The sequence below is a fragment of the Penicillium paradoxum genome (genome assembly GCF_028828445.1).
Source record: "Penicillium paradoxum strain IBT 22861 chromosome Unknown utg000002l_segment0_segment0, whole genome shotgun sequence".
NCBI lineage: Eukaryota > Fungi > Ascomycota > Eurotiomycetes > Eurotiales > Aspergillaceae > Penicillium > Penicillium paradoxum.
In genome coordinates this window covers 1,795,226-1,819,165 of record NW_026643180.1, presented here as the reverse complement: position 1 = coordinate 1,819,165, position 23,940 = coordinate 1,795,226, and the positions used below count along the sequence as shown (strand labels likewise).

Genomic DNA, 23,940 nt, shown 5'->3' with positions numbered 1-23,940 from the left:
TTCTGCCTGGCCTGCTTTGATTCGTGACTTGGTGTCAAGGCAAGTACATACTTGAGCCAGGTCACATGGGCGGGTAAGCACTTTCCCCCTTTCGTTTTCCCGCCAGTTCCACTTTCTCTCAATCAATCTCCATTCCAGTTTAATGTACCCACATCGCAGAGTATGCCTTCCTCGTTCAAGACTTCCTGGAAGAAGAGAATAACCGCAAATATCCGGCAATGGTATTCTCCGTACGGGTCCGCTCGCAGCATGGTTGGAATACCGGCGCCGAGCTATCGAGGCCAGACACCGAAGCGATATCGACTAAAAGTTATACTGAAGCCTCCAGATATTGAGCTACCTAACTTGATTACGAGGGAATAGACTTCATATCCTATCCCCAACCCTCATTATGTCTGTTAAAGTTGCTATAGTCGGAGCAGGCCTTATTGGCCCTCGTCATGCACAATCCGTGATCTCAAACACATCAACAGAGCTAGTTGCTCTCGTTGACCCAATGCCAGCCGGAGAAGCAATTGCATCCAGCCTCAAAACCAACTACTACCCTTCAGTGGCTTCGCTACTTGTATCTCCCCGCCGCCCAGATGCAGCAATCGTCTGCACACCAAATCACACGCACGTCCTAGTCGCAAAGGAGCTTCTCGCAGGAGGAGTCCATGTCCTCCTGGAAAAGCCCGTGAGTGACACCCTAGAGAGTGGTCGCTCCCTACTAGAATTTGCTCAAGGTCCAGAGCGAGCCCACCTTAAACTCCTAGTCGGCCACCATCGTCGCTTCAATCCCTATGTGCGAGCCACCAAATCCGTCCTGGAGGCTGGATCTCTCGGTCGGCCCATCGCCGTCAATGGCTTATGGACCTTGTACAAGCCGGAGGCATACTTCGCCCCACCAACAGACTGGCGTGCGTCGAATGAGCGCGGTGGCGGTGTCATCCCCATCAACCTCGTCCACGACATCGACCTCATGCACCACTTTTTCGGACCGATTGTACGCGTAACCGCAGAGCACACGCTTCCGCAGCGCCCAAGTCCACCTCACGATGCCGATGAAGGTGCCGCTCTGACACTGCGTTTTGCTTCAGGTGTAGTGGGAACATTCTTGATCTGTGATGCGACGCCATCTCCGCATAACTTTGAGACTGGTACGGGGGAGAACCCACTCATCCCTCGGTCGGTGACTGGAGGTGACTCGGACTTTTATCGTATATTTGGATCAGATGCCTCGCTGAGTGTGCCGGATATGATGCGTTGGAGCTATGATGCCAGCCTCGAGAAGAGTTGGAATCATCCTTTGACTGTTGATCGCATCCCGCTTCCTGATAACAAGGCGCCGTTCGATTTGCAGCTTGCGAACTTTGTTGATGTTATCAACGGCGATGCCGCTCCTAGCTGTACTGGTGAGGAAGGTTTACGTGCGTTGATTGTTTGTGAGGCTGTTCAGAAGGCTATGCGATCCGGCCAGCCTGTGGATATTGAGGTTGACTTGTTGCCCAAGGTCGGATAACTAGCTACATAATAATTTGGTCTCATTGAACACGGTGAGGTGTGAGAGAGTATACTATTTGATCTCTTTACAATATTCCAAAAGGGGCATCAAGATACTGATCAAAAGACATACAAAGGGGTATATTGATTAGTTTATATTGCTTGCCTGCACTCATTCAGCGCGGCTTATATAAACTAGGCAGCACTGGTACACAAGGATCATACGCAGTTCCAAGCCATTCCAAGAACAAGGCTATATTTCGTCCTATCCATGCAATCATACCATATTATACAACAATACCGCAGGGTTCAAGAATATTTTGGCAAAGCCGCCGAACCTTCAAACTGTTGGACGTCCATCTTAGCGCCAAGACCCGAGGCCTCGACATCGTGTCGGAATCGCTCATCCTCGGAGCGCAGTTTGGCAACCATCTGCTCATGGGCACGCCACACAGGCTTGATGTCGAATAACTGGTCCATGCTCTCGAGCGGAACACCCTTGGTCTCGGGGATGAGGAAGTACACGAAGATGATGGAGAGTATCATTAGCGACGCGAAGAAGAAGTATACCCCATATCCCATGGCTGTGAACATCTGCGGAGTGAAGCGCGAGATGAGAAAGTTCCAGAGCCAGTTCGAGGCGGCCGCACATGCTTGTGCGAGAGAACGCATGTTGGGATCGAACATTTCCTGCAGCAACAGTTAGTATTTTTTTTCAACCTTGGACGAATTGGAGACTGGGATGATCTTCCAATATTTCAGGATGCGTACCGAATTGAGGACCCAGGGAGTACCGTTCCAGGTTGGGGTATAGAAGACGGTCCACAGGTAGAAGAAAAACATGGCTGCGATACCACCGCCGCCCAGAGAATCGCTTTTGTTCTCTTCTGGCTTAGCAATCTTGATATACGCACCGACAATCCACAGACAGACGGAACCGCCCGCGGCACCAACTAGCAACAAGTTACGACGACCGACGTGGTCAATCAACCAAAGCAGCCAGATAAAGGTCACCACAGTCTTCACAACGCCAAAGATTCCAGTGGTGAACAGACTGGTGTTGTTACCCTTGATGCCAATCTGAAAATATCGTTAGCATCAGGCTATCACCACACCCAGTGCAATAAGATATGACCTACTGATTTGAAAATAGTTGGGCTGTAGTAGTTGATGGCATTGATGCCGGATCCATTCTGCCAGAAGAACAGCGCGCTTCCGAGGAACAACCGCCACATGACCTTCTTGTTAGTACCGGCAGCCTTGAAAGGCTTCCAGAAGCCAATGCCAATGCTACGGCGCTGCTCATCCAAAGCCTGGTCAATGGCACCGATCTCCTCGATCATGTAGATGTCATCTTCGGGAAGCTGGCGGATCCAACAAAGATTCTTGATAGCGTCTTCGCGGCGGCCACATCCAAAGAGCCAACGAGGTGATTCCCGGAGAAAGCAGCCACCAATGAGCAACAGACCAGCCGGAATTAGCTGAACAGCAAAGGGGATGAGCCACTGCTTGTGGCTAGGTGCTAGTGTTTCGTCCACACCAAACTATTGACATTGTATTAGAATCCGTAGAACGATTAGAAATACAGACAGAGAACTCACATTGATCCAGAATCCCACAAGACCGCCAACTTGCCAACCCAGTTCATATACACCCACCAGTCTACCACGGATAGCTGGCGGCGCCAATTCGGAAATGTAAATTGGGGTAATGTTAGATCCCGCTCCGACACCAAGACCAGCGAGAACTCGTCCGCCGTAAAGAAGACCAAGTCCTCGGTCGCCATTGGCTCCGAGCATGATGCCAGCACCGAGTGTGAAAATCAAGCCGGCGGCCAACAAGCCGATTCTTCGACCCCAAAAGTGACCTATGGGATACGCGAAGAATGCACCGAAGAAGGCACCGGCCTGGTAGCAAGAGACGATGTTGGCACTGATAAGGTTCTTGGTGGAATCGGACATGTCACCAAAGTGAAACTCGCTCTTGAAGGAGTCCAGCGAGAGTGTGGTGCCGATGAAAGCACTATCATAGCCAATCATGCAGGATGTGCATGATGCTACCGCTGCCAAAAGATAGATTCTCCAATTGTACACCACACTAGGTGTTGGTCGATCCTCGACCACCTTCAGGATAGACATGGTGGCGGTTCAATATAATAACAAATGAACAAGACTTGACGGACCCCGTGTTACTGAATGATCTTGAGCTTCAATGATCGACGCTGAGGCAGTAAGGTGTAGGTATACGTCCGAGGAAGGACGATCACCACGTGTGAATATAGGTATAGATGTAAGTGCAAGGAAGAAAAGAGAAGAAGTAGTGATAAAAAGGAAAGCCCACGCCACGTTTCTTAGGAGCAGACTAGCGAGGAGAGACGGGAACTAAATAGGCTTGGGCCCCGGACTGTCGAACTTCTCCGGAGAAAAAGAGGAGAGAAGCTGGGGTCAAGAAAAGGGGAACAAATCGTGGAGACGTGGAGGCAGAGAAGGGTATAGCGCCATCTGCTGTCCAAACTTCATGAAGAAGAGCAGAAAGGTCAAGGCGCGGCAGAACGAATATTCCAAGGTTTTCTGGATATTCTGGGCGAGGAATGTGCACGATACTTTGTCTTCAGCGTCTCTTGGCCTTCCAAAGTGGCTTGTCCCCAGGAGAAGAAGAAACTGACTCAGAGGAGTACGCAAACTCTGCTAGTAGACCTCGTATGCGAAGTAAATTCACTCGCTTAGTTGGGCTGTGGAGCAGTCATGAATCTGCAGTGGAGACTTCCCCGGGGTTTCAGTCACCCGCGACAGCGTGCGTATGAACTCGATTTTTCTGGGGATACCCTAGGCGCTACAGTAGGTCCCGTGCAGAGGATTAAACATCGGGATGCTTTGAATATGATTGGACGAAACGGAATGCATCCATGAACAAGCGATTGAGAGAGCAGCCAATGATTGATTTAACGGCATGGGTGGCGGGGAAAAGCACTTCCCCGGCAGCTCGCAAGTCGATGCAAAAAGAGAATCGGCTGAGAACTTGCCCAACAGGATTGGGAATTGTTTGTTGTTCATCCATTGCCGTGATCAGCGTCATCTCATTGGGTTTCCTCTCATTCGGTGTTTTTTAGACTTCGATGCACGCCATAGCAGTGTTCCCCGTGGGCGGTGGTTGTAATGGGAAAGCGTTCAGCCCGGCAGATATTTTAGGTGGCCTTAGGTGTAGAACAAGGAGTCTTGGATGTGTAGTCAAGTCTATGATCAGTTGAAGATAAAAACCCGAGAAATAATAAGGAATTGACAATTACGTTACGTTGAACACAAGAAACTCATATGAACAGCGTACACATTGGCATTGGGATGGGGGGTGCAGGAGTAAAATGTTTCTCCGCTCCTGCGGCTCATCGCTTTTTCGTAGACTCCACGCGCCGATGTATTTTGCGTCCGAGGTTCCGGCTTTAATCTTATAACATTGTAAGCTCTCTTCTTTGAGATCTGTATTTCCAAACAAAAGTTATACGCAACCCATCATGTCAGTCACAGAAATCATCCAAACACCGCCAGAGGAGCCCATGGCCATCCCATCCAATCGCGATGGCGTCGCCTACCTATATGGCCACCCTCTTCTAAACTCACTCTCCCCACCATTGCACCAGACTGTCTACAATGCGCTCGGTCTCAATTGGACGCAAATACCCCTATCTAGCGTGACAGGCGTATCAGACACCTACCCTCCGCCCTACACACGGTCACCACCAATCGAGAGATATATGGCATCGATCAAGTCCAACCCCAAATTCGTCGGTTCATCCGTGACAATGCCTCACAAGGTCGCAATCATGCCGTACTTGGATGATCTCACCGAGCATGCCCGCCAAGCCGGCGCTTGCAATACCATCTTCTTACGCAACGACCCAACGACCGGCGAGCGCCAGTATGTCGGTACCAACACAGACTGCGATGGCATCCGAGAAGCACTCACGCAGAACGCACCGGATCCATCGCGCTTCCGCGGCCGGCCCGCGCTTATCATCGGCGGTGGTGGCACTGCCCGCACTGCGATCTATGTCATGCGCCGCTGGCTCGGCTCAAGCCGCATCTACATCGTAAACCGTGATGCTGCCGAGATCGCGGCAATCCTGGAGGAAGATCACCTTCGCAATCCTGATTCAAATGCTCAAGCCCCTCTCATCCCCATCACCGACCCGGCGGAGGCTTCCCAGCTCGAGTCACCTGCTGCCATCGTCTCGGGTATTCCCAATTATCCACCAAAGACCCCAGAGGAACTGCGCTCACGTGCCATCATCCAGGCTTTCCTGGGTAATGCTATGGATGCAGAAGAACAGCAGGGTGTTATTCTGGAGATGTGCTACCACCCTACACCATGGACTGAGATCGCTCACCTGGCTTCCGCTGCTGGGTGGAAGGTCATTCTTGGCTCCGAGGCTTTGATTTGGCAGGGTCTGGAACAGGCTCGTCTCTGGACTGGCAAGGATGTAATTGGTACTCCTGGGCTCGTGCAGCAGGTTAAGGATCTCGTTGCCAAGACCATTGCGGATCGAGCGTCTACAAAGTCCAGCCTGTGACTTTTTCTCTTGTTTTGTTACGATCATGTCTTGACTTTCTTTTTTAATTGTATGGAACGCATAATATCTACTAGCTGCATTGTCTATATATAGATGGATGGCGTTGTTACTTTCCAAATATATCACACCTCAAAGCTGGACCGTCCAGAATTTGACACTGTGTAGATGATGGCATCTTGATAAGATGAGTATGTATGGAAAGGCTGTGCATACATTCAAGCTCCGGGCCGTGAATATTCCAGATTACGAACTCGGCGCCAGACTTCGCGCACTGTCCGCTCCTGCGTTTCACGGCCTGTCTCGGTGGCGGAGGGGCCAGCGGGTCTAGAAGGTGACTTGGTTAGCAAGGTCCAACATCGGAAAGATCATCAACCCACCTGATAGCCAGATACAACCGGCTGCCGAGTCTGACATCCTCGATTGGTGCCGTATCCACATCTTGTGGAGGATTAGCAGCAGTCATGAGCCCACCTGCTTCCAAAAGAATAGCGGCGCCAGCGGCGATATCCCTACGAAAAGTTAACATCAGCGCCACTCCAAAGCCCGGCGAATGGATGCAATAAGCCAAAAGTAAAAAAAATTAAATCTCACCATTCCCAACAACCTCCCTCCCACCAAATATCAAATGACCCCATCGCAACATACGCGAGATCGAGTGTCGCACTGCCCAAACTGCGTATACCATGCACCATAGCACCTCTCCCATTCCGACTACCCACCTCCGCGGCCATGTTAACAAAGCTCTCAACCTTGCGATGCATATTACCATCGGAGATATCGCGACGGTCTTTACCCCACTCGCAGGCGAAGATACATTGGGATGGTGCATTGGCGGGCATGGGCGGGATCGGGTTGTGAATGAGTGGGAGACGGCGAGTCTCGTTTAGCCAAGCGCCACGGCCGCTGCAGGCGGACCAGAGCTGGTCTGTAAAAGGGGCGTATATCACGCCGATTATTGGTTTGTGTTGTACGATGAAACCGATTGAGACGCAGAACATGGGGAATATGTGTGTATAGTTAACCGTTCCTGGGAGTGATTATGGTTTGTTAGTGGAGTATTGGCGAGGCCGTATTGGCTTGGTGCATAGATAGAATTTTTGGTGTCAGAAGTGCTAATTTACCGTCTAATGGATCGATGCACCATGTTGGTTGCTCCTCAATGAGATAGTCGCGCGACTGGCCTTTGGCGTATGCTTCTTCGCCGAGGAATCTGGGCCGGGATCTGTTAGTGTTGTTACCCAATGCCACAGCATGGAAATTTACTTGTGAGAAGGGTATTTAGACTCGAGAGCATTTCGAATGAATAATTCAACATCTAGCAGGTGACATTAGCGACAATGTGCTAGGATATGCCTCATCGGGTGCAGTGATGGTCAGGTTACCTTCGTCAGTTTGCGTGACGATATCTACGGCATTTTCCTTTTCCTCAAAGGTATTAGAGCAACCTTTCGAGTCTGAAATACGTTGTTCAACACGGTCCATAAGTAGTTTGCCTGCTTTGCGGCCCAAGTCTATGGCAAAGGCGTATATCTCATCCAGCTCATCTTGGGAGAAGGATCCGATGGCCATGGTAGGAATGATAGAGAATCGGATTAATGGGAGTTGATGAGGTATGCGTCAAGAGAGCTCAAAGTCCACGAAAGAAGTATGAGCTCATTGAGTCATTCGGTGAGAAGGGGTTGGAGGCCCAAATAACCGCCGGTAACCGTGTTCCTTCCCCACACCGGGCGATGAGCTTCCACGGGAGCAACTCAATGGGGTAATCTCTTTGCCGCCCTTCAAATTTATGTATACATATCACCATAATGGATAAATCTGGTATTTCATCCTGATATCTATGGCAGCGTTGGCTCATTCCAGACCACACGTTGACTATGAAGGATCCTACCAGCTATAGTAATGGAGACCATAGAATTCGTTACCTATAATACCTTGAAAGTACCGGGGCATGATATAAAAGTGCAGAATTCTCGTGCTATTTACATGAAGAGGCTGTGAGATGTTTACGTAGGTAAATCTCAAGCCCGTGTTTCGGGCTGTCACCGACCACTCACCTCGGTCTTGGTATTGAATAAGCCTGGATCATCGGGGGTAGAATATCATTTTGTATTCGTTGACATGTGTGGACTAAGACCATACCAGAGAAATGCGGGTCTTATTACACACGTCTGCCCTCCTTTCCTCGGGAGATGTATCAACACGGCAGGGAAGCGGTGACGGATTCACTGTAACATGAAGTCCTCATGGCACTGTATAGCTTGAGTAGTGGCGCTGAGTGGATCAATTAAGCCTAGCATGATTTATTGTCATGCTTATGAACAGTCGATGAGAATTCATGACGGCTCTCCATCCATTTGCTGCAACCGCTCTTGTATCGACTCATGGTCATCAATTCCCTCCTCATCTTTGTACTCTTGAAGGACGATCCTCCGCATGACACGTCGAGGAGCGCGTCGACCAGTAAATAATTCGAATTGAGCGAAACCTTGCTCTGGCAAAACATCGAGCCCGTCTAGTGCTACCCAGCCACGATGGGATAAGGCTCGTATTTGTTTCATGAGAGGGGTGTTGAGAGGTTTGTAAGCCAGCTAAAGAGATTGGTCAGGAACACAAGATCATTTTCTAGAGGAAGAACCGAGCAGAATTAAAGACTCACATCGACCACAACACCACCCGTCGGGCTCTCCAACCATTGGGTGGGGACGTGGAAATTGGGCGCGGGCTCGCCATCAATGCTGTGAGCTGGGATACCCGAGACTACGATCGTCGGCTGTTTGAACTCTGTAGGCCAGGGGTTGGATAATGATACGAGGATGCGAATTGTGGGACGGCCAGGCCCGCTGGCTTCTTCAGGGTGAAGATCTTGGCGGTTATAGTGGTGAGCCAGTTTTTCCGCATTGGCAAGGGTGCGGTTGTATACAAATATGTTTTGTACGCCAAGGTGGATCATCGAATAGATTGCAGCGCGAGCCATTCCACCGGATCCGATGACAAGACCAGTCGATGACGGGCGTACCGCATTTGCTGGCGAGAGACCGCGACGGATGCAATTACATATTCCAATCCAATCGGTGTTGTCACCATGAAGACCCTTGATAGGACCGGCACGGCTCTTTTGGAGAAAAATAGATGATTCCTGCAGACGGGTGTCATCCAAGTCGTCAAGGTTTCGGATCGGAATGAGGGTATTAACGGCGCCGATGGCTCTCGCGTGTGTAGACATTGAGTGGAGCAGAGGAATACACTCGGTTTTGTACGGGAGACTGACACTTGAACCACCGAAGTATTGATTTTCGACAAGGTCGTTCAACCCTCGCAATGTAGGAGATTGATGAATGAAGTATTTGTGCGGCAACCCACATATACTGAAGGCCGTGTTATGCATAGCAGGTGACATACTGTACGTCGTGTTGGCACCGAAAACAAAGAACTGCATCGGATCCAAAGCAAATGAGCTATAAAGTGCTTGCTGTGCCTCGCGGGCGGTGATACATGATCGTAGATGAGTTGGAAGTTCTACTGTTAAGGATGGATGTGTAACCGGAGAGAGAATGGGGTTGAAGCAGCGAGACATGCGTCCAAGAGGTCCGGTGTTGTAGGCGATCAGAGAAAGGCTAGCGGTAGGCATGCTTTGAATGCGATGACGAAACCGCTGGACCGCCAGGTTGTCTTCTGGAGTTTCCGCGGGTTGACACAGCCGGACTAGATCACACCCTAGTCTTTTTGCGCGCTCATAAATTTTCATATACTCATCACCATCCCAGCCTCCAGACAACGCATGGAATGCTTCAAAGTGGCCGATGATTCTGATTCTCCCACTTGCGGAGATGATCTTGGAGATCATATTATCATCGCGGGTGAGGTCTACTGTGAGAAACCCAGTGGAAAGCCGCAAGCCGTGCCGGACCAGGCTGAGATACATTTCATCCGTACATCGCACGGGGGTTTGACCAGAAGAAAGAGATTCTGCAGGGGTGGTATAGCTTTCCACATGGTAGATCAATGGGACAATAATATTGCGCCGAATCATTGCCACCGCTTGACTTATACTGTCTGCAAGACTTGACCCGAGACCCGACTGATCAGAAGAATCTGTTATATCAATTGCGAGTTCAAAGGCATCGGCGGTGAATTCCAGCTGCTCAATATCTATGCCTCTCTCACAGACCCTAGAGAATGGTACTGACACTGCGGATGTGTACGTTCGAGATTCTACAGGCAGCAGTGAGAGAGGAAAGGACGCATGCTGACTGTTGAGTTCTGCGATGTCGCCGGTTATAAAGGCAATGAAGCGGAGAAAGTCCCGCTGGACTCGTTTCAATGTTAGAAACGGGATTGGAGTATGTAGTCTGGGTTCCACTCTATGTGCGGAGGATAGATCAGGGGTTTCTTGGGTCCCATCATCGCTTCTAGCCTCTGAAAGATTGAAGAATTCGAGGTTCGAACACCCTCGGTATATCGGACCCGAAATTTCTAAGAAGCGCCGCACCTTTTGTGTATCCCACGCTTTGAGATACGACTGGATGCTCTCTGGATCTCGAATGACGTGAATAACAGGATGGGTCTGGGCAAATTCTATAAGAAGCCTTTGACCGTCACGTTCCATCGATCCGGCTCCACAGGCAATCACACATCCCTCCTGGTTGTCTGCCAGCATTGATTCAAAAACTCGAGTCTCCTGTTGCCGATATACAAAATCTTCATTCTCTTTCTTGAAAACAGCACGGGAACATCCCACACGCTGGTGGAAGTAGCGATCTGCATCTATCAAACGCCGTCCAGATGTTGCGGCGAGGATGACCGCTAGGCTTGACTTTCCTGTGCCGCGGATCCCAATCAAGGCAATAGATGAGTTTGGGCTGAAAGTACGTGGAGTGTCAAGATGGCCATGCTCAAAAAAGACTGGTGATCCGCGATTTGAATGTGGTTCCCGCAGCGACGATTGCAGCGAGTGCGAATCATCTGGTCCCTCTCTGTGTTCACCTGATTGGCGATAGTGAGGCTGGGATGATAGGGGAACAGTGGAAGAGGTCACAGCACTTGAGCTGTACTTTCGAGGTCTATCACCCAGTATCTCAACCTCGTGGAGCTTTCGTTTCGGCGGACGTACTAGCATGGACATGGCGCATCGAGGGTCCCCGTGCGTGGGAATGGACTCAACAATAGAATAGTCGAGGACTCATTACCACAGCCCAAAAAGACGGCTCTATTCAGAAGCTGGAAGTGTAGAGCAATCGAACCAATATGGCAAGCCCGTCTTCCTAGGTTTTGCGGGGAGAAATGGAATATTCCCGACTCGAAAGGCGACGCGGATAACGTTGCCATTACATAAGGCGGAGGAGTACTCAGCCGGAGGCTCTCCCGAGGTCGGATTCTTCTTCCCCGCGGGGTCGGATGTTGCCCTTAGATGCGACAAACATGAGAAAGGGCTCGCATGAAGAATGGCACTAAGGATCGCTACCAATTGGCTCGCCTGAACTCAAGGTCGCGATACGCAATTATTCAAACGCCAGCTTTGAATCCGAGGCTGGAACGCAGTCTATACGGTATTTGACTAGCTCAGCACTGACCGGGCACATATCCGCCAGCAAGTACCTACCATCAACATCACGCTCGAATCCGTTTCAGTCCCCTGACGGCTGAAAATTGTACCAGTGTGATTCGCCTTTCTGGCAGAGTCACCGGCGTGGTCGTGCGACCGAAATTCTGCAGGAGGTTCATCCTTGTGTCCCCTCGCAGGAACATGAACCCTCATTCTGTAAACGCATCGCAAAATTCATCATCATGAGTGCTGAACAGCCCCAAACCACTGGAACCAGCAGCAAATCTAAACGGCGATTGACGGATATAGAAGAGGATGGTAAGGGGACGGGGGAACCGAAACGTCAGCGGGTTTCACGTGCTTGCGATAGTTGCCGGTCGAAGAAGGACAAATGTGACGGAATACAACCGGTATGCTCGACCTGTGTATCGCTCTGTCGCCCCTGCACCTATAAGACCAACCCGAAGAAGCGAGGTCTACCCACAGGTTATATTCGATCACTGGAGTTGCTTTGGGGCCTGGTATTTCAAAAGATTCGAGGCAGTGAAGATGTCATCCGAGCTTTGATGCGGTCAATCAATCTTCCGAGTCACTTAGCCATGATAGGCAAGGAAGCAGAGGGATCGGATACCTTGATGGCTTCCTTCAAAAGCAGTGCCATGCTTCGAGACATTGAACGCGTTCTGGTAATACTGGAACAGCCGGAAGAGGAAAGAGAGCAAAGCCTCCAGGTATATGGCGAGGGTGGGGCACCTCTGGAAACCAGCGGGACTCTCTCTTCCACAGAAGCACAAGAGTGGCACCTACCAGAATGTATAGAAGCCCGCGAAGCACCATTGCCAGGCTTGTCGCCTAGTCGGATAGCAATGGGCATATCTCCTATGCTAATTCCTAGGCCACACCCGACTAGAGACTGTGGCGTCCAAGCAAGTAAATCGGATGACCTATCCTCGTCATCTTCTACGTTCCAACCAAGCTCCGATGACTCTCGATCACAATCAATGAGGACTCTTCTCCAACTCCCCTCTAACGCATGGCCGCTTTTTGATATTTATTTTTCCTACACCCAATGCTGGTTCCCCATACTCGAAAAACATGACATACTCCGCACTGCTTTCCAGTACACCGAAGGCGATGTGCATGTATCAAGCATAGCGCCGGGGTCTGGGGAGCACGCAGCTTTGTGGGCTGTCCTCGCTCTCGCCTCGCTCCAAGATGCTTCGATCTTGGCTACTAGACAGATAAGTGAGCCAGTCGAAAGTCAGATGGAGCCCTCAAAATTATATACCACGGCCAGGCGGTTGATTCCACCAGATAGTGGCCCTTACGAATTTGGACACGTGCAAGCACTGCTAATTCTGGGTCTCGTTAAACTTGGACAGCAAGAATGGACTGGTTCCTGGATGCTCATTGGTCAGGCTGTGCGGGTTGCGCATATATTGAACCTCGGCCGGTCTTCACCTTTATCAGCACCGAACACACTTGACCAAGCAAAACAGCCCGGGAGAGCAAAGCATGTCTTTCTGGGTTGCTTTATTCTTGAGACCCTGATTGCAGGCTTAACTTCACGATGTCCATCACTGCGAAAGGCAGACTTGGCGAGGATAGGAAATATTGATGAGGATGGCCTCGAGGAATGGCATCCTTGGGAAGATCAGACTGGACTACGTCCCGCTCGGTCTTCACGTGCATCTATGCAGCGCGGCCCTCTCCACGCGTTAAGCACTTTCAACCGTCTTGTCAGGCTCGTTTCCATTTTGAATGAGTTTTGCTGTTGCAAGTACGACCCAACAATATCTCGGTCCCAACTGGAGGAATTGGAGTTGCAACTACAGCGCTGGGCCTCAGCAATACCCAAAGGCTACCGCGTTGACCTGCAAAGTCATCCTTTGAGACTTTCTTCCCCACACATCTTCGGGTTAGAAATAACATATGAGAGTATTGTCATTGCTCTCAGTTCTCAAATTGCTATTCACGAATATACCCAGAATCTGCCGGGGCTTCCTCACAAGATCCGAGCCTTGGAAAGCTCACAGAGGCTTCTGCAACTCCTTCAAGTTTACATGGAGACATTCAGCTTCTCAGCCACCGCGCCAACCTTTGGCATGATGCTCCAATTCAGCCTTCCGCCGTCCTTCGATCGGGATCCTCCGTCGGACCTTGACACAGGGTTACGAAACAAGATCCAAACTATTTCTTCCCAGCTTTCTGTTTTGTGGAACATGTCAGACAGTCAAGCTGCTGGCCAGAATATTTCCCAAGGGACTCATATCCCAATTGATTCACCTGTAATCTCACAGCACGCCGATTCCTCCACCAGTGAAGATATTAGAGTATTGTCACGTCTCCCAATTGCAACGGATTCACATCATATTCCCTCAACCAATGCACCCCAACGCAGCAATCGTGCTATGACTCCCCTTGCAGAGCAATATATCACGGCGCCTTGGGTCAGAACCACACAACACGTCGAAGATGTATCTCTTCTCCCCACACTGTCATCTCTACCCTCCACCAGGGGTGCATCCGGAGCTTCCACACAGCGGGGCCATCCAGATGCTTCTATTCTAAGCGGAATTCGTCATCACACATCTACGCCAAGAGAATCCCACAATGGTGCCGGGATACTCGCCGAGGTTTCTCCATCATACCATCACACTGCACAATATCACCCAGCAGTATATTCGGATCCATCGCTTGGTATTGGCTCCTTTGTGAATATAGGTGGCTATGAGCCTCTACGGAGGCAGCGGATCGCCCCCGACCTTGATGCATTATTTGATGAGCTAGCATCATTAGATGGTGCCGAGAAGTAAGCTCCAGCTCTTTATGGCCTTGGGAAAATGACTGACTTTTATTTTATTTAGACCAGATAATCAACCGGAGTTTATGCAGAACCTGGGTTTCGTTTCTCATGCTGGCATTCCTGAGCTCTACTCTTTTTCCGATCAGATCGAGCCTTTCTTGCCAGCACAAACCCAGCAGATACCGAATAATAGTACTTCCTCTGGCCTGGGTCGAGAACGCAATCTTTGACCATGTCAGGAATCCCAAAGCGATAACAATGTATGAATCATTCATCCTGCTGGTCTTGATGTTGTGAAAATGGCCCATTGTTGTGCTGTCTCACTGCTCATCCAGTATTAATCTGAACCCTGCAGGCCTATGGCAAGCTGTGCATCTGCCTGGCCTTCATCTGCAGTTGCCTTCGCGAGAAAGAAAAATCTAGGACGTTCTTCATGATCATGAAAGGTACTCCGTACACCGCTACATCATATATGACAACCATCCGCAAATTTACATGGAAATTCCTGAGCGTGCCGGTAATATAACATATCAACCGAGATAAAAACACGGGCCCTGTAGGTATTCTTGTACAAAATCATCGATCCGATCACAAAACAGCCTTCGTGCTCTTCTCCTCAAAATCCACACAAACATGCTCAACAGCAACCTTATACCCGTAGACCCCTAGCCCAACAATAATACCGGCGGCTTTATCACTGAAGTACGAGTGGTGTCTCCACGGCTCGCGCGCATGGACATTGCTAACATGGAGCTCGATAAAAGGAATCCCGACACCGAGGAGAGCATCTCGGATCGCCACGGAGGTATGTGTGTATGCGCCTGGGTTGATGATGATACCGTCGACCTTTCCGCGTGCAGCCTGAATGCGGTCCACAATTGCGCCTTCGTGGTTTGACTGGAAAGATTCCAATACGGCACCGTGGCTGGCGGCAACATCGCGGCTGTTTGATTCAACGTCTGCTAGTGTCGTATGTCCGTAGATATGTGGCTCTCGGGTGCCCAGGAGGTTTAGATTTGGGCCGTTGATTAGGAGGATGGATTTACCCATTTCGCAAGGTATTTGTAGGTGTTGGGCAAAATTTAGTTGAAAAGATACCTAACGCAAGATTGAGGCCAGATGAGAAGTAATTGGATTTAGGTACAAAGTGGGCTATTGGTAGTTTAGTAGGCTTGAGCATCGGCTATACTCTTTAGATACCTACTGTTCTCGTTTGGTGTCGTTTCCTCCGCATTTTGGTTGCGCGGCAGAGCGCTTTGCCGTAGATTTTGTGGAGACTCTGGAGTCTTAGGAGAGCATAGCCGCCACCGTCATCCTGTCACCTTAGGCCTTTGATTTTATTGGAAGGCAGAGGATGCCTGTTTGTGCGTAATTTTTGATGACTACACTAACATTAATCAATCAAATGGCGACGATTGTATCGTATCCGAATGTATACCCCGGGCGAACGAACTCGTCGAGTCAAATGGTAAATGCCAGAATATTCTAACTTGATACCTGAGTTTGACTAAGTAGTGAAACAATACTGAAAGTTTGGATGAATTACGATGCTTATACATCACCTACAGAGTGAGTTGGGGTTTACGCATCTTGCGTTGCGCTCTAGGGCTTTATATTATACCAACATTCGAGGTCTCATCCCAAGTTATCTCCATCATTAAACGAAATTATATGGATATATTATGTCGAAAGCTCACAAACAATTAACGGAACTGCAGGACAAACAACAGTCCTAACCCTTTTTCGCTGGACCAACTTGCCAGTTTCCCTGTGGAAGACATCCTCCCCGGTGATCAGTTCAACCCTCAATTGATGACGAACGGTAATTGCTTCCGCAAGGGTGCCCGAGGTAGAGCAAGATAAAGTTCTCATAAGATCATTCTTCGGAGATCGGCCAGCTTCATCAGCATCGAGCTCATAGGCGGCTAGGTCAATGGCATCCGTGACCATCGCTCGTTTTGGAATCGTGAAATCAAATGGAATGCGAATCTCTGGTTTTTCCCGAGCTTTTTCCTCGAAGCACTGTCCGTGATATTGCTTGACGTATGGATTGTGAGAGGATCCCCAGTATCCTTTTACAACCCCGTTGCACAGCCTGCGGACCGACTGTTGTTCACAAATAGAATACTTCTCATCCGATCTGTTACATTTGCTCATGATCTTCACTATTTCCTCGGCCTGCCACCTGAGCTCTCGCACCACTAAGTGAGATATCTCTGTTGTTCGTTCGGCTGGACTCGTCTCCCAATGGGTGCGGAGTACAGCGGTGAAGGAGATCTTTGGACCAGATCTTGGTGTTGGGTTTTGTGACAGATTCATTCCATGTATGTCATTCGATTTGGGGAAATAAAGGCGATGTCGAGTCATCTTCAGATCATCTTGGATCATTTGGCGGTTCAGCTTCACCGATCGACACTGCGTGATAGTCCCATCTTGCAATGTTGTTGCTGTGGCTTCCACGGCGTAGGTGACGGTTCCCAGAAGAGTTTCGGTTGTTGCGGGTAAGTTTGTTGGGATGTCCAAGGAAAAGTATGACTTCGAAATTATCTTCCTCGGGGAGACCTCGAACTCCTCCTCGGTCGAGATTGGCAAATAAACCTCGCAAATAGCGCGTTCGTTCGTCACATTTGGCCGGGGGGATTCGTTCTTTGGACTGCAGAACAGAGGAAATGATATTCGCCGGGTCTTTTCTCCGTCAGCTGTAGATGTAACGATTTGAATGAGTCGAACGCTTATTTGTGTCACTCTGACAAGCGGTAGAAGTGAAGTCGCCGAGAGAGCGACATGTCCTGACAAAGGAGAACCACCGTGTCGTACATGGCGTTGGCTGTCGGTATAATGAGTAGTCGGAACAATAAGCTCAAGATTGAGAAACGACATGACTGTGAAAAAATATTATGGCAATTCACAGAAGTGCTGATTGTGGCCAGGTATTTGAAGGTGCTGATGGCAAGAAGTCGCAAGTCGCAAGTCGCAAGATGCTGCTTCGATTGATACCAGTGATCCTTACCCAAAGAGGCAGCCAAGGCGGAAGCATAGAGTTTCCTATGGGGTACTCTAGCCTCTTTGGGGGCCAGCACTTGAGTCCTGCATCGGGTATATGTACCTATGCTGTACATAGATACTAGGTGCAAAGGTATCGGGTTGTAGCATTGTGTACACCAAAATCAGAGGGTGGAACAGGATTTTGGAACGATTAGAGGGTCTTCATCACCTCGTCGCAATCTAACCCATCCAACCCCTATGCTATTCACAGCGGAATTTGGTAGTCCCTGGCCTAGTATGATGAGTGAGGCACCCTGGTTCGGTCAAAAGGAGTCAGTTCGACACTGTAGACGATCTGACTACAACGTCTCACTGGATATGATGCATGTGACACACAGATATATGTACCTTTTTGACACTCATGTATTGTTTACTCTCTCATTTAGATAATCATATCCGTCCAGTCAAACGTCGTCGACATTGATGCGCCAACAATGGCACTGATTTTGGGATACAGAGGTGCGGGTAAAGCCTAGACCAATATTTTTCTCATATGCTATCCAGTCACTTGAAACTTGAAACTAACCTCGAATCCGGCCCACTTGCCAGGGGTCGGATCAAGACGACCCAGGCAGCCCAATCCGCTTACACTCCGTGACGCCTTTATCAAAATCTCAATCAAACAGCCTGAACGGGATTAGCGCGTTTCTTCCAGGCTTGATCATCTGGATCACGTGACCTTCCAGAAAACCTCCTGATGCCACCTGGACGCCTTAGCTCTATTCTATGGTGATATGAGGTCTTCCTTAAGAGGTCGAATGGGATAGACAAATGTCCACGGGTTCTACGGAACGGTTGCCTATCAAAGGTTAGTCCACATCTCGGGTGATATCAGAACGGTGTTCTAATATCGTCAGATTGTCCAACCTGCCAAAGGCGACGTATCAAGTGCGATCGGGGCCTTCCTGGCTGCCGTAAATGTAGCAAACGGAGTCTCGAGTGCCCTGGCTATGGGATACAGCTCAAATGGGTTCAAGGGGTTGCCAGTCGGGGTAATCTGCGGGGTAGAACTGTTCCTTTCCTAAATCCATCCGTCACTATATCAAACTCACTATCTCATTGTTCGTCCGTGAATTTGGCAGAGAGTAGTGCCGATAGCAGTGATGGTTATACTCGCAGTGACTACAAAAATCTCGCAGAAGCCCACTTCTCACTACCGGAAGACCTTGCATCCCCCGTTTCGGATCTTTACTTATCCCAAGCTCGCCCACTGCACGTCTCACGATTGCTCTCCTGGTTTAACGAACGAGTGGCTCACCGACTTGCATGGATTCCACGACAAAGTGCATGGCGACAGATGATCCTACCAATGGCAGAGAGTTCTGAAACCGTTCTCTCTTCCATTCTCGCTATTGCCGCTCAAGATCTGGCATCGGAATATTCTCCGACAGACTTGGGACACGGAGCATTCCAGCAACTATCAAAAGTGTATCAGAACAAAGCTCTTGTGCTTTTGGCTCAAGAGTTGAATACTCTTTCTTCGTCGTTTGCCTCGAGTTCGGAAGCGAGGACAACATCTGCCTACACACTCGCATCTGTTATTACTCTGTGCAATAATGAATTCATGAAACCGCAAGGCGCTGGGTGGCGGATCCATCTCTCTGCTGCAAGAGAGATCATTTTAGCAGTAGGAGACCAACCATACGAGGGCAGTCAGCTGGCTTGCATCCAAGATTTCCTCATGCTAGAATTCTATGAGACATCAGTGTGGGCAGATCTAACAACATTCGATCGATATGAAATGATAGTCAAGTCACCCCCCGCTACTACCGAGAGTGCTGTCTTCACTGGCTTCCTTCAGGTCATTGACCAGATCACCCATCTCGAACGTTTGAAATTCCGTTCCGGGCCGACCGCTCAGTATGCATCATGCGATCAAGTGCAGGACATCCACTCGCAGATTGAATCGGCTAGAATGGGCATGATGCGTCTCAGTGGAACCATCCATTTCACTTCCGAAGCCGAGCGACAGGGCTTTGAGTTAGTAGTGTGGATGTATTACCACGCGACTCTCATTTACAGCCATCAAGCTCTATCGGAAGATTTTTCCTCTCTCCATCTTGTTAAAAGGTCTCGTGACGAAATTCTCCGCTATGTACAATTCCTCTCCGAGACTCGAAATAGCATGTTTGTACAGAATCTCGTCTGGCCGCTTTTCTTGGCAGGAACTGAACTTCGAGGAAATACTGCCGGCCAAAAGATCATTAAGGAATCCTTTAATAATGTCATGCGCATCAGTCGTAATCTCGACCGAGCGCGTGTCCTCTCGTTTGTAGAGACTTGGTGGAACGAGCCAGGCGTTTATACGTCCTGGATTGACATGGCTCGAAAGAGATCTACTTCATCACACTGTGATATTCTCATCTTATGATATCTGAATACTATGTACGGTGCAAACATCAACGGCATATGGGGTGGATCATATACATAGAATACAATTCAGTGACTGATCTTTGCTCTGTATACATAGTTTCAGTTCAGTGACAATAGGGTCCCAAGCAACGTTTCGGGCCGGAAGTCCTGGAGTGCAGCTTTGGCCGCAAGCTTCGAGTGCTATTGGTCGAGCCTGGCACACAATCACCACCATGGAACATCGCATCAGCAGCAGAAGCCCACATAGTCTCTGGCTTGAGAATGTTATCCAGAGTCAAGAAGCGACGACATTCCGCAGCTTCGTATTTGAACTGCCGCGGAATGGGGTCGGTTTCAGAGCTGAAAGCACTCAAAATATTGACACTACCCGTCTTGAGTTTGAGAGGGAAGTCATCGAGAGGGATAGGGAAGATCTTCCTGTAATGAGCCATGTCATCTGCATGCAAAATTGGGGTAGATGAATTGGCAGCTTTTCGGATGATTTCGTCGACTTGAGCTGCCTGTTTGGCAATTTCCACAAGCTCATATACCTGGGAGCCTTTGGTTCCGCCCATTCCTTGCATAGGAGTATTCCTAGGTCGACCTCCAAATGCAATGGTACGACACCCTGTGCTTTCATGAGCTCAGAAAAGATCGTGCACGTGGATGCGCATATGCCATCGGTAAGCTGAGAATGGGGTCAGTAGTAGGATCATCAAAGAGCATGCAGGCAATCTTACCAGAATGATATCCTCTGCTGCAAATGCGGGCTTCTGTGGATCTAGTTGCGTAACGCCATATCCACCAATTGGCTCAGTGGAAGTAGAAGTCATTGAAAGATTTGACGCCATGACATGAGAAGAGCTTACGCCAAAGACATCTTCCGGGCCGTAGTAATCCTCCCATGATTTGAATCCACTTTCTTGATCTGGCTTGACCTGTATTCTCCAATTTACTGGGCTGTCTGGGGCTTGGTCCAATGGAAGAGTAGAAACGACCTGTCCCATCAAGTCAACAGTTTCATGTGCACGGAATCGAGCAGCCTGGTAAATATCCTGGTCTGGGAAAAACATTTTAAACATATTGAGTCCGGCACTAACTAAGCCGCCTCCATTACCAGAAACATCGATGATCATCCTCTTCTTCCCTCTGATAGTGGAGTTGTGGATGAACTCTCGAGCAACGTCTGCAAATCGAACCTCTCCGGAGTTTGGAAGGCTACCTTCTTGTTCAGAAGGTGCTGTTGGATCAAATGTTGGAATTACCAAGACACTTGTATCCTCTAGGCCCTTGCTACTTGGGAAGAAGCCTAGGATGCGGTTGTAGTCATCTTTGATGAATGGCTCCGGGTATCCAGATGGCGCTTCTAAAAGATCAGGGTCTTCTTTCGACCCGTCACTGGAATCCGACGAAGTGTCGTTGCTTGGGGCACATAATGTCTCATAGAGAGTTGCGCCATTTTTGTATGGGAATTTGCTAACTGTAACGACAGTTTTGATCACTGAAGTCGACCCATTCGCAAAATGCAAAGAATGATAGGGACCAGGCCAAGTTGTAGATAAGGTAAACCCGGTAGAGATTTTGCCAGTAACTCCAAAGACAGCAAGGCTCTGAGAGTTGGAAAAAAGCATGGAGTTGAATCTAAGCAAAAGAGAACGGTTAGCACCGCCCTGGAAGTGTGTTGTCTGATACACTTACAATGCATCCCAATCTTGCGAGGACCTTGCAAGATTGTTCAGATAATCTACCACGTCGACATCATTGATTGACACTATAGGGGAGACTGTAGAGTCTTTGGACTGCAAGTGCAAGGAATCCTCTATTGTGGAGGCTGGCACCATGTTGTGTTCTATCACTGGGTAACGATGTACTTACTGTATGTATAGACCTCGGGGAGGGCTATCCCATCGGAGGAGATTGACACCAATGGGGTTTCTTTCTCAAAATTGAACTGCTGATGAGAGCAAAGCCCGGCAGAGAGATGCCCTTCGTATGCTGAATTAAGGAGCAGTTGAATTGCTGCATCAAAGTCAAACTGGTTCGCATATTCACCAGCGGCTGCCTTCTCTTGGATCTTGTCGAGACCTCCGAGTAGATCAACTGGAGGCATCGGGTAATCTGGTGGAGGGCTTTTGAGGATCTCGATGGTCGATTGAAACTGCAGATATTTACGGAACTCCTTCACAAAAGAAACAGCAGGCTCTTTCTTGAAAGGCATTGCCCGCAAGCACTTGAGTGCCAATTCACCCGAGACCTTGAAAGGCTGCTCTGCATTCTCTGCTCATGACTTAGCATTTGAAATGGGTAACATCTTGGGCACTAACTTACTGCCACTATGGTCAACAAAGCGTTCGTGGATTTGAAAGCAAGCGTCCCCAGCCTCGGTTGTATTGCGAGCAGCAATACTAAGAGCTTCTGAGCCGGTCAAAAAGCATGTCAAGGAAGCCAACACGATGTGTGTGCCGAATCGCATAATTGCAATGAAGTATGGAGATGAAGTAGTTGAATAAACCTGAGGAGTAATGAGAATGAGTCCGGTGGCCTTTTATTACTCTTTCCACGGGGGGATGTTCCCCAAACCCCTTCCCCTTGCCCCAAACTACAAGCTACAGCCTTGTTCAAGCGCAGCCGATGGTCGCAAGCCTACAGCCCACTACCACCAAGATCAAGGCTGTCGGGACAAAAGCCCCATTGGTTGGAAGGGAAGCTATTCCTCAGCCAAGTGGATGGCCTAAACGTAGCATTGCGAAAACTGGTGGCCTCTATTTCATCTATTTCATCTATGGTTTCTAAACGTAGAGCATCGACTTTCGACTATCCCAAGATCCACAATAATTCCTTCAAAATAAACAACAATTAATCTCTAGGTATCCAAAGGGGCGCATGGTAATGAATTCGTTAACTCATCTTATTCTCCGTATTTTGTCATAGCATATAGATTTCTGCCTGATATCGTCAGCCTCGTGCGAGTGGGCCAAATGTGTTACATACAATATCCTGGTGCTTGCGTGAGGTCTTTTCTCCCTTCTCTCACGGAACACGGAACACTCATTTCGAGAGATTTAAGCTCTAGTCTGGAGGTAGATTAAGGGGGATTATTCTCAACTCGGGGGAACATGACTAGAGAAAATAGCAAGATGGCGACAACGCCTGTAAAAGCACACTTCAACGCCGTTATCTTACTACATAGCCTTTTCCTCTCTATGTTTAACTATATTTTACAACGACTCCCACTCTTCAAAGTAATCTCTAGGTGGCTTTGTAGACCATTGTTCGTTTATTTTAACCTTTCTGGCACTCTTGTCATGATGAAAGCCAACCACCACACAGAAGAAGAACCCTTTTTATCCTATATTTTCGATTGCCCAAATTCCTATTAAAGGCAAGTGAGACAATCCTCTTCTGCCTGAGATAAAAACGTTAGACTCTAGTCAACAACTAGCTCTGGAATAGTCAGATCCGGAGAATCCCTGGTTCTCCCAACTCCCACAACATATTTCACCCGCTACCAAATATATTCAGCTGCGGTCAACATGCTATCTTATGCATCTTCGCTGCATTTTGAGTCCCGACCTTCATCGCGACACTAGTGAAATTGATGAAGATCAATTATTGAAGGGCTATAGGTATCATCGCCAACACAACCACGCCCGGATGCGATCCCCATGTCAGCGCCAGGACGACTGGAGGTATGCACCTTATATTGCCTCACTGAGGTAGCCAGGTAGTTATAGAGCTATAGGTAGGTCTGACACGTTAGATAACAAGTGATATGTAGGTAGAACAAGAGTATATGGAGCTTGTATTGGCAACGTCGTATTTTTTTCTATCAGGAATTGAGGTCCAGCTGCATAGCAGGTGCCTAGGACAGTTGGGCTTTCGTTTCATAAGAATGCGGATATAGGATGATTGATGATAAAAGAAAAGATTATCTTATAACAAGTGGGCCAAAGTTTCAAGTTCGTAGCTGAGGATTTGCGTTGGTATGTGGTCATACCTAGTTCCCATATGTGTAGCCCCATCCTCAGTGTTGACTGTTCCTATTTTTATGACTGGGTCTGGCTTAACTACCAATGAAACTACCCTACATATCGGGGTATAAACAATTCGAATAGTATAGCCTCGAAGTTTGAGGCAGTTGTCGACTTG

The 23,940-nt window shown here is 48.9% G+C and overlaps 10 protein-coding genes across 10 annotated transcripts; 4 read left to right on the top strand and 6 right to left on the bottom strand.

Moving 5' to 3' along the window:
• Nucleotides 1–391: 391 nt before the first annotated feature.
• Nucleotides 392–1,501, top strand: N7457_000676 (Gfo/Idh/MocA family protein; the record flags this gene model as incomplete). Its single annotated transcript, XM_057171744.1, has 1 exon — nucleotides 392–1,501. One exon carries the CDS (start codon nucleotides 392–394, stop codon nucleotides 1,499–1,501), a length of 1,110 nt encoding a protein of 369 aa, XP_057035647.1.
• Nucleotides 1,502–1,791: 290 nt separating this feature from the next.
• On the bottom strand, nucleotides 1,792–3,620 carry N7457_000675 (sugar porter family MFS transporter; the record flags this gene model as incomplete). Its single annotated transcript, XM_057171743.1, has 4 exons — nucleotides 1,792–2,172; nucleotides 2,254–2,562; nucleotides 2,622–3,026; nucleotides 3,084–3,620. 4 exons carry the CDS (start codon nucleotides 3,618–3,620, stop codon nucleotides 1,792–1,794), a joined length of 1,632 nt encoding a protein of 543 aa, XP_057035646.1.
• Nucleotides 3,621–4,990: 1,370 nt separating this feature from the next.
• N7457_000674 (shikimate dehydrogenase family protein) lies at nucleotides 4,991–6,046 on the top strand (the record flags this gene model as incomplete). Its single annotated transcript, XM_057171742.1, has 1 exon — nucleotides 4,991–6,046. One exon carries the CDS (start codon nucleotides 4,991–4,993, stop codon nucleotides 6,044–6,046), a length of 1,056 nt encoding a protein of 351 aa, XP_057035645.1.
• Nucleotides 6,047–6,261: 215 nt separating this feature from the next.
• On the bottom strand, nucleotides 6,262–7,615 carry N7457_000673 (inositol monophosphatase family protein; the record flags this gene model as incomplete). Its single annotated transcript, XM_057171741.1, has 6 exons — nucleotides 6,262–6,370; nucleotides 6,424–6,555; nucleotides 6,692–7,073; nucleotides 7,168–7,256; nucleotides 7,310–7,361; nucleotides 7,429–7,615. 6 exons carry the CDS (start codon nucleotides 7,613–7,615, stop codon nucleotides 6,262–6,264), a joined length of 951 nt encoding a protein of 316 aa, XP_057035644.1.
• A 764-nt stretch (nucleotides 7,616–8,379) lies between these two features.
• N7457_000672 (putative quinate pathway repressor protein QutR) lies at nucleotides 8,380–11,168 on the bottom strand (the record flags this gene model as incomplete). The annotated part of the gene is made up of 2 exons (XM_057171740.1): nucleotides 8,380–8,634; nucleotides 8,703–11,168. 2 exons carry the CDS (start codon nucleotides 11,166–11,168, stop codon nucleotides 8,380–8,382), a joined length of 2,721 nt encoding a protein of 906 aa, XP_057035643.1.
• Nucleotides 11,169–11,830: 662 nt separating this feature from the next.
• On the top strand, nucleotides 11,831–14,624 carry N7457_000671 (putative C6 transcription factor QutA; the record flags this gene model as incomplete). Its single annotated transcript, XM_057171739.1, has 2 exons — nucleotides 11,831–14,400; nucleotides 14,456–14,624. The coding sequence occupies 2 exons, from the start codon at nucleotides 11,831–11,833 to the stop codon at nucleotides 14,622–14,624; spliced, it is 2,739 nt and encodes a 912-aa protein (XP_057035642.1).
• A 358-nt stretch (nucleotides 14,625–14,982) lies between these two features.
• Nucleotides 14,983–15,444, bottom strand: N7457_000670 (type II 3-dehydroquinate dehydratase; the record flags this gene model as incomplete). Its single annotated transcript, XM_057171738.1, has 1 exon — nucleotides 14,983–15,444. One exon carries the CDS (start codon nucleotides 15,442–15,444, stop codon nucleotides 14,983–14,985), a length of 462 nt encoding a protein of 153 aa, XP_057035641.1.
• A 630-nt stretch (nucleotides 15,445–16,074) lies between these two features.
• On the bottom strand, nucleotides 16,075–17,274 carry N7457_000669 (uncharacterized protein; the record flags this gene model as incomplete). The annotated part of the gene is made up of 1 exon (XM_057171737.1): nucleotides 16,075–17,274. The coding sequence occupies one exon, from the start codon at nucleotides 17,272–17,274 to the stop codon at nucleotides 16,075–16,077; it is 1,200 nt and encodes a 399-aa protein (XP_057035640.1).
• A 936-nt stretch (nucleotides 17,275–18,210) lies between these two features.
• N7457_000668 (Zn(II)2Cys6 transcription factor) lies at nucleotides 18,211–19,810 on the top strand (the record flags this gene model as incomplete). Its single annotated transcript, XM_057171736.1, has 2 exons — nucleotides 18,211–18,247; nucleotides 18,297–19,810. 2 exons carry the CDS (start codon nucleotides 18,211–18,213, stop codon nucleotides 19,808–19,810), a joined length of 1,551 nt encoding a protein of 516 aa, XP_057035639.1.
• A 106-nt stretch (nucleotides 19,811–19,916) lies between these two features.
• N7457_000667 (uncharacterized protein) lies at nucleotides 19,917–22,264 on the bottom strand (the record flags this gene model as incomplete). Its single annotated transcript, XM_057171735.1, has 6 exons — nucleotides 19,917–20,395; nucleotides 20,419–20,479; nucleotides 20,532–21,432; nucleotides 21,490–21,610; nucleotides 21,667–22,068; nucleotides 22,120–22,264. The coding sequence occupies 6 exons, from the start codon at nucleotides 22,262–22,264 to the stop codon at nucleotides 19,917–19,919; spliced, it is 2,109 nt and encodes a 702-aa protein (XP_057035638.1).
• Nucleotides 22,265–23,940: the final 1,676 nt, after the last annotated feature.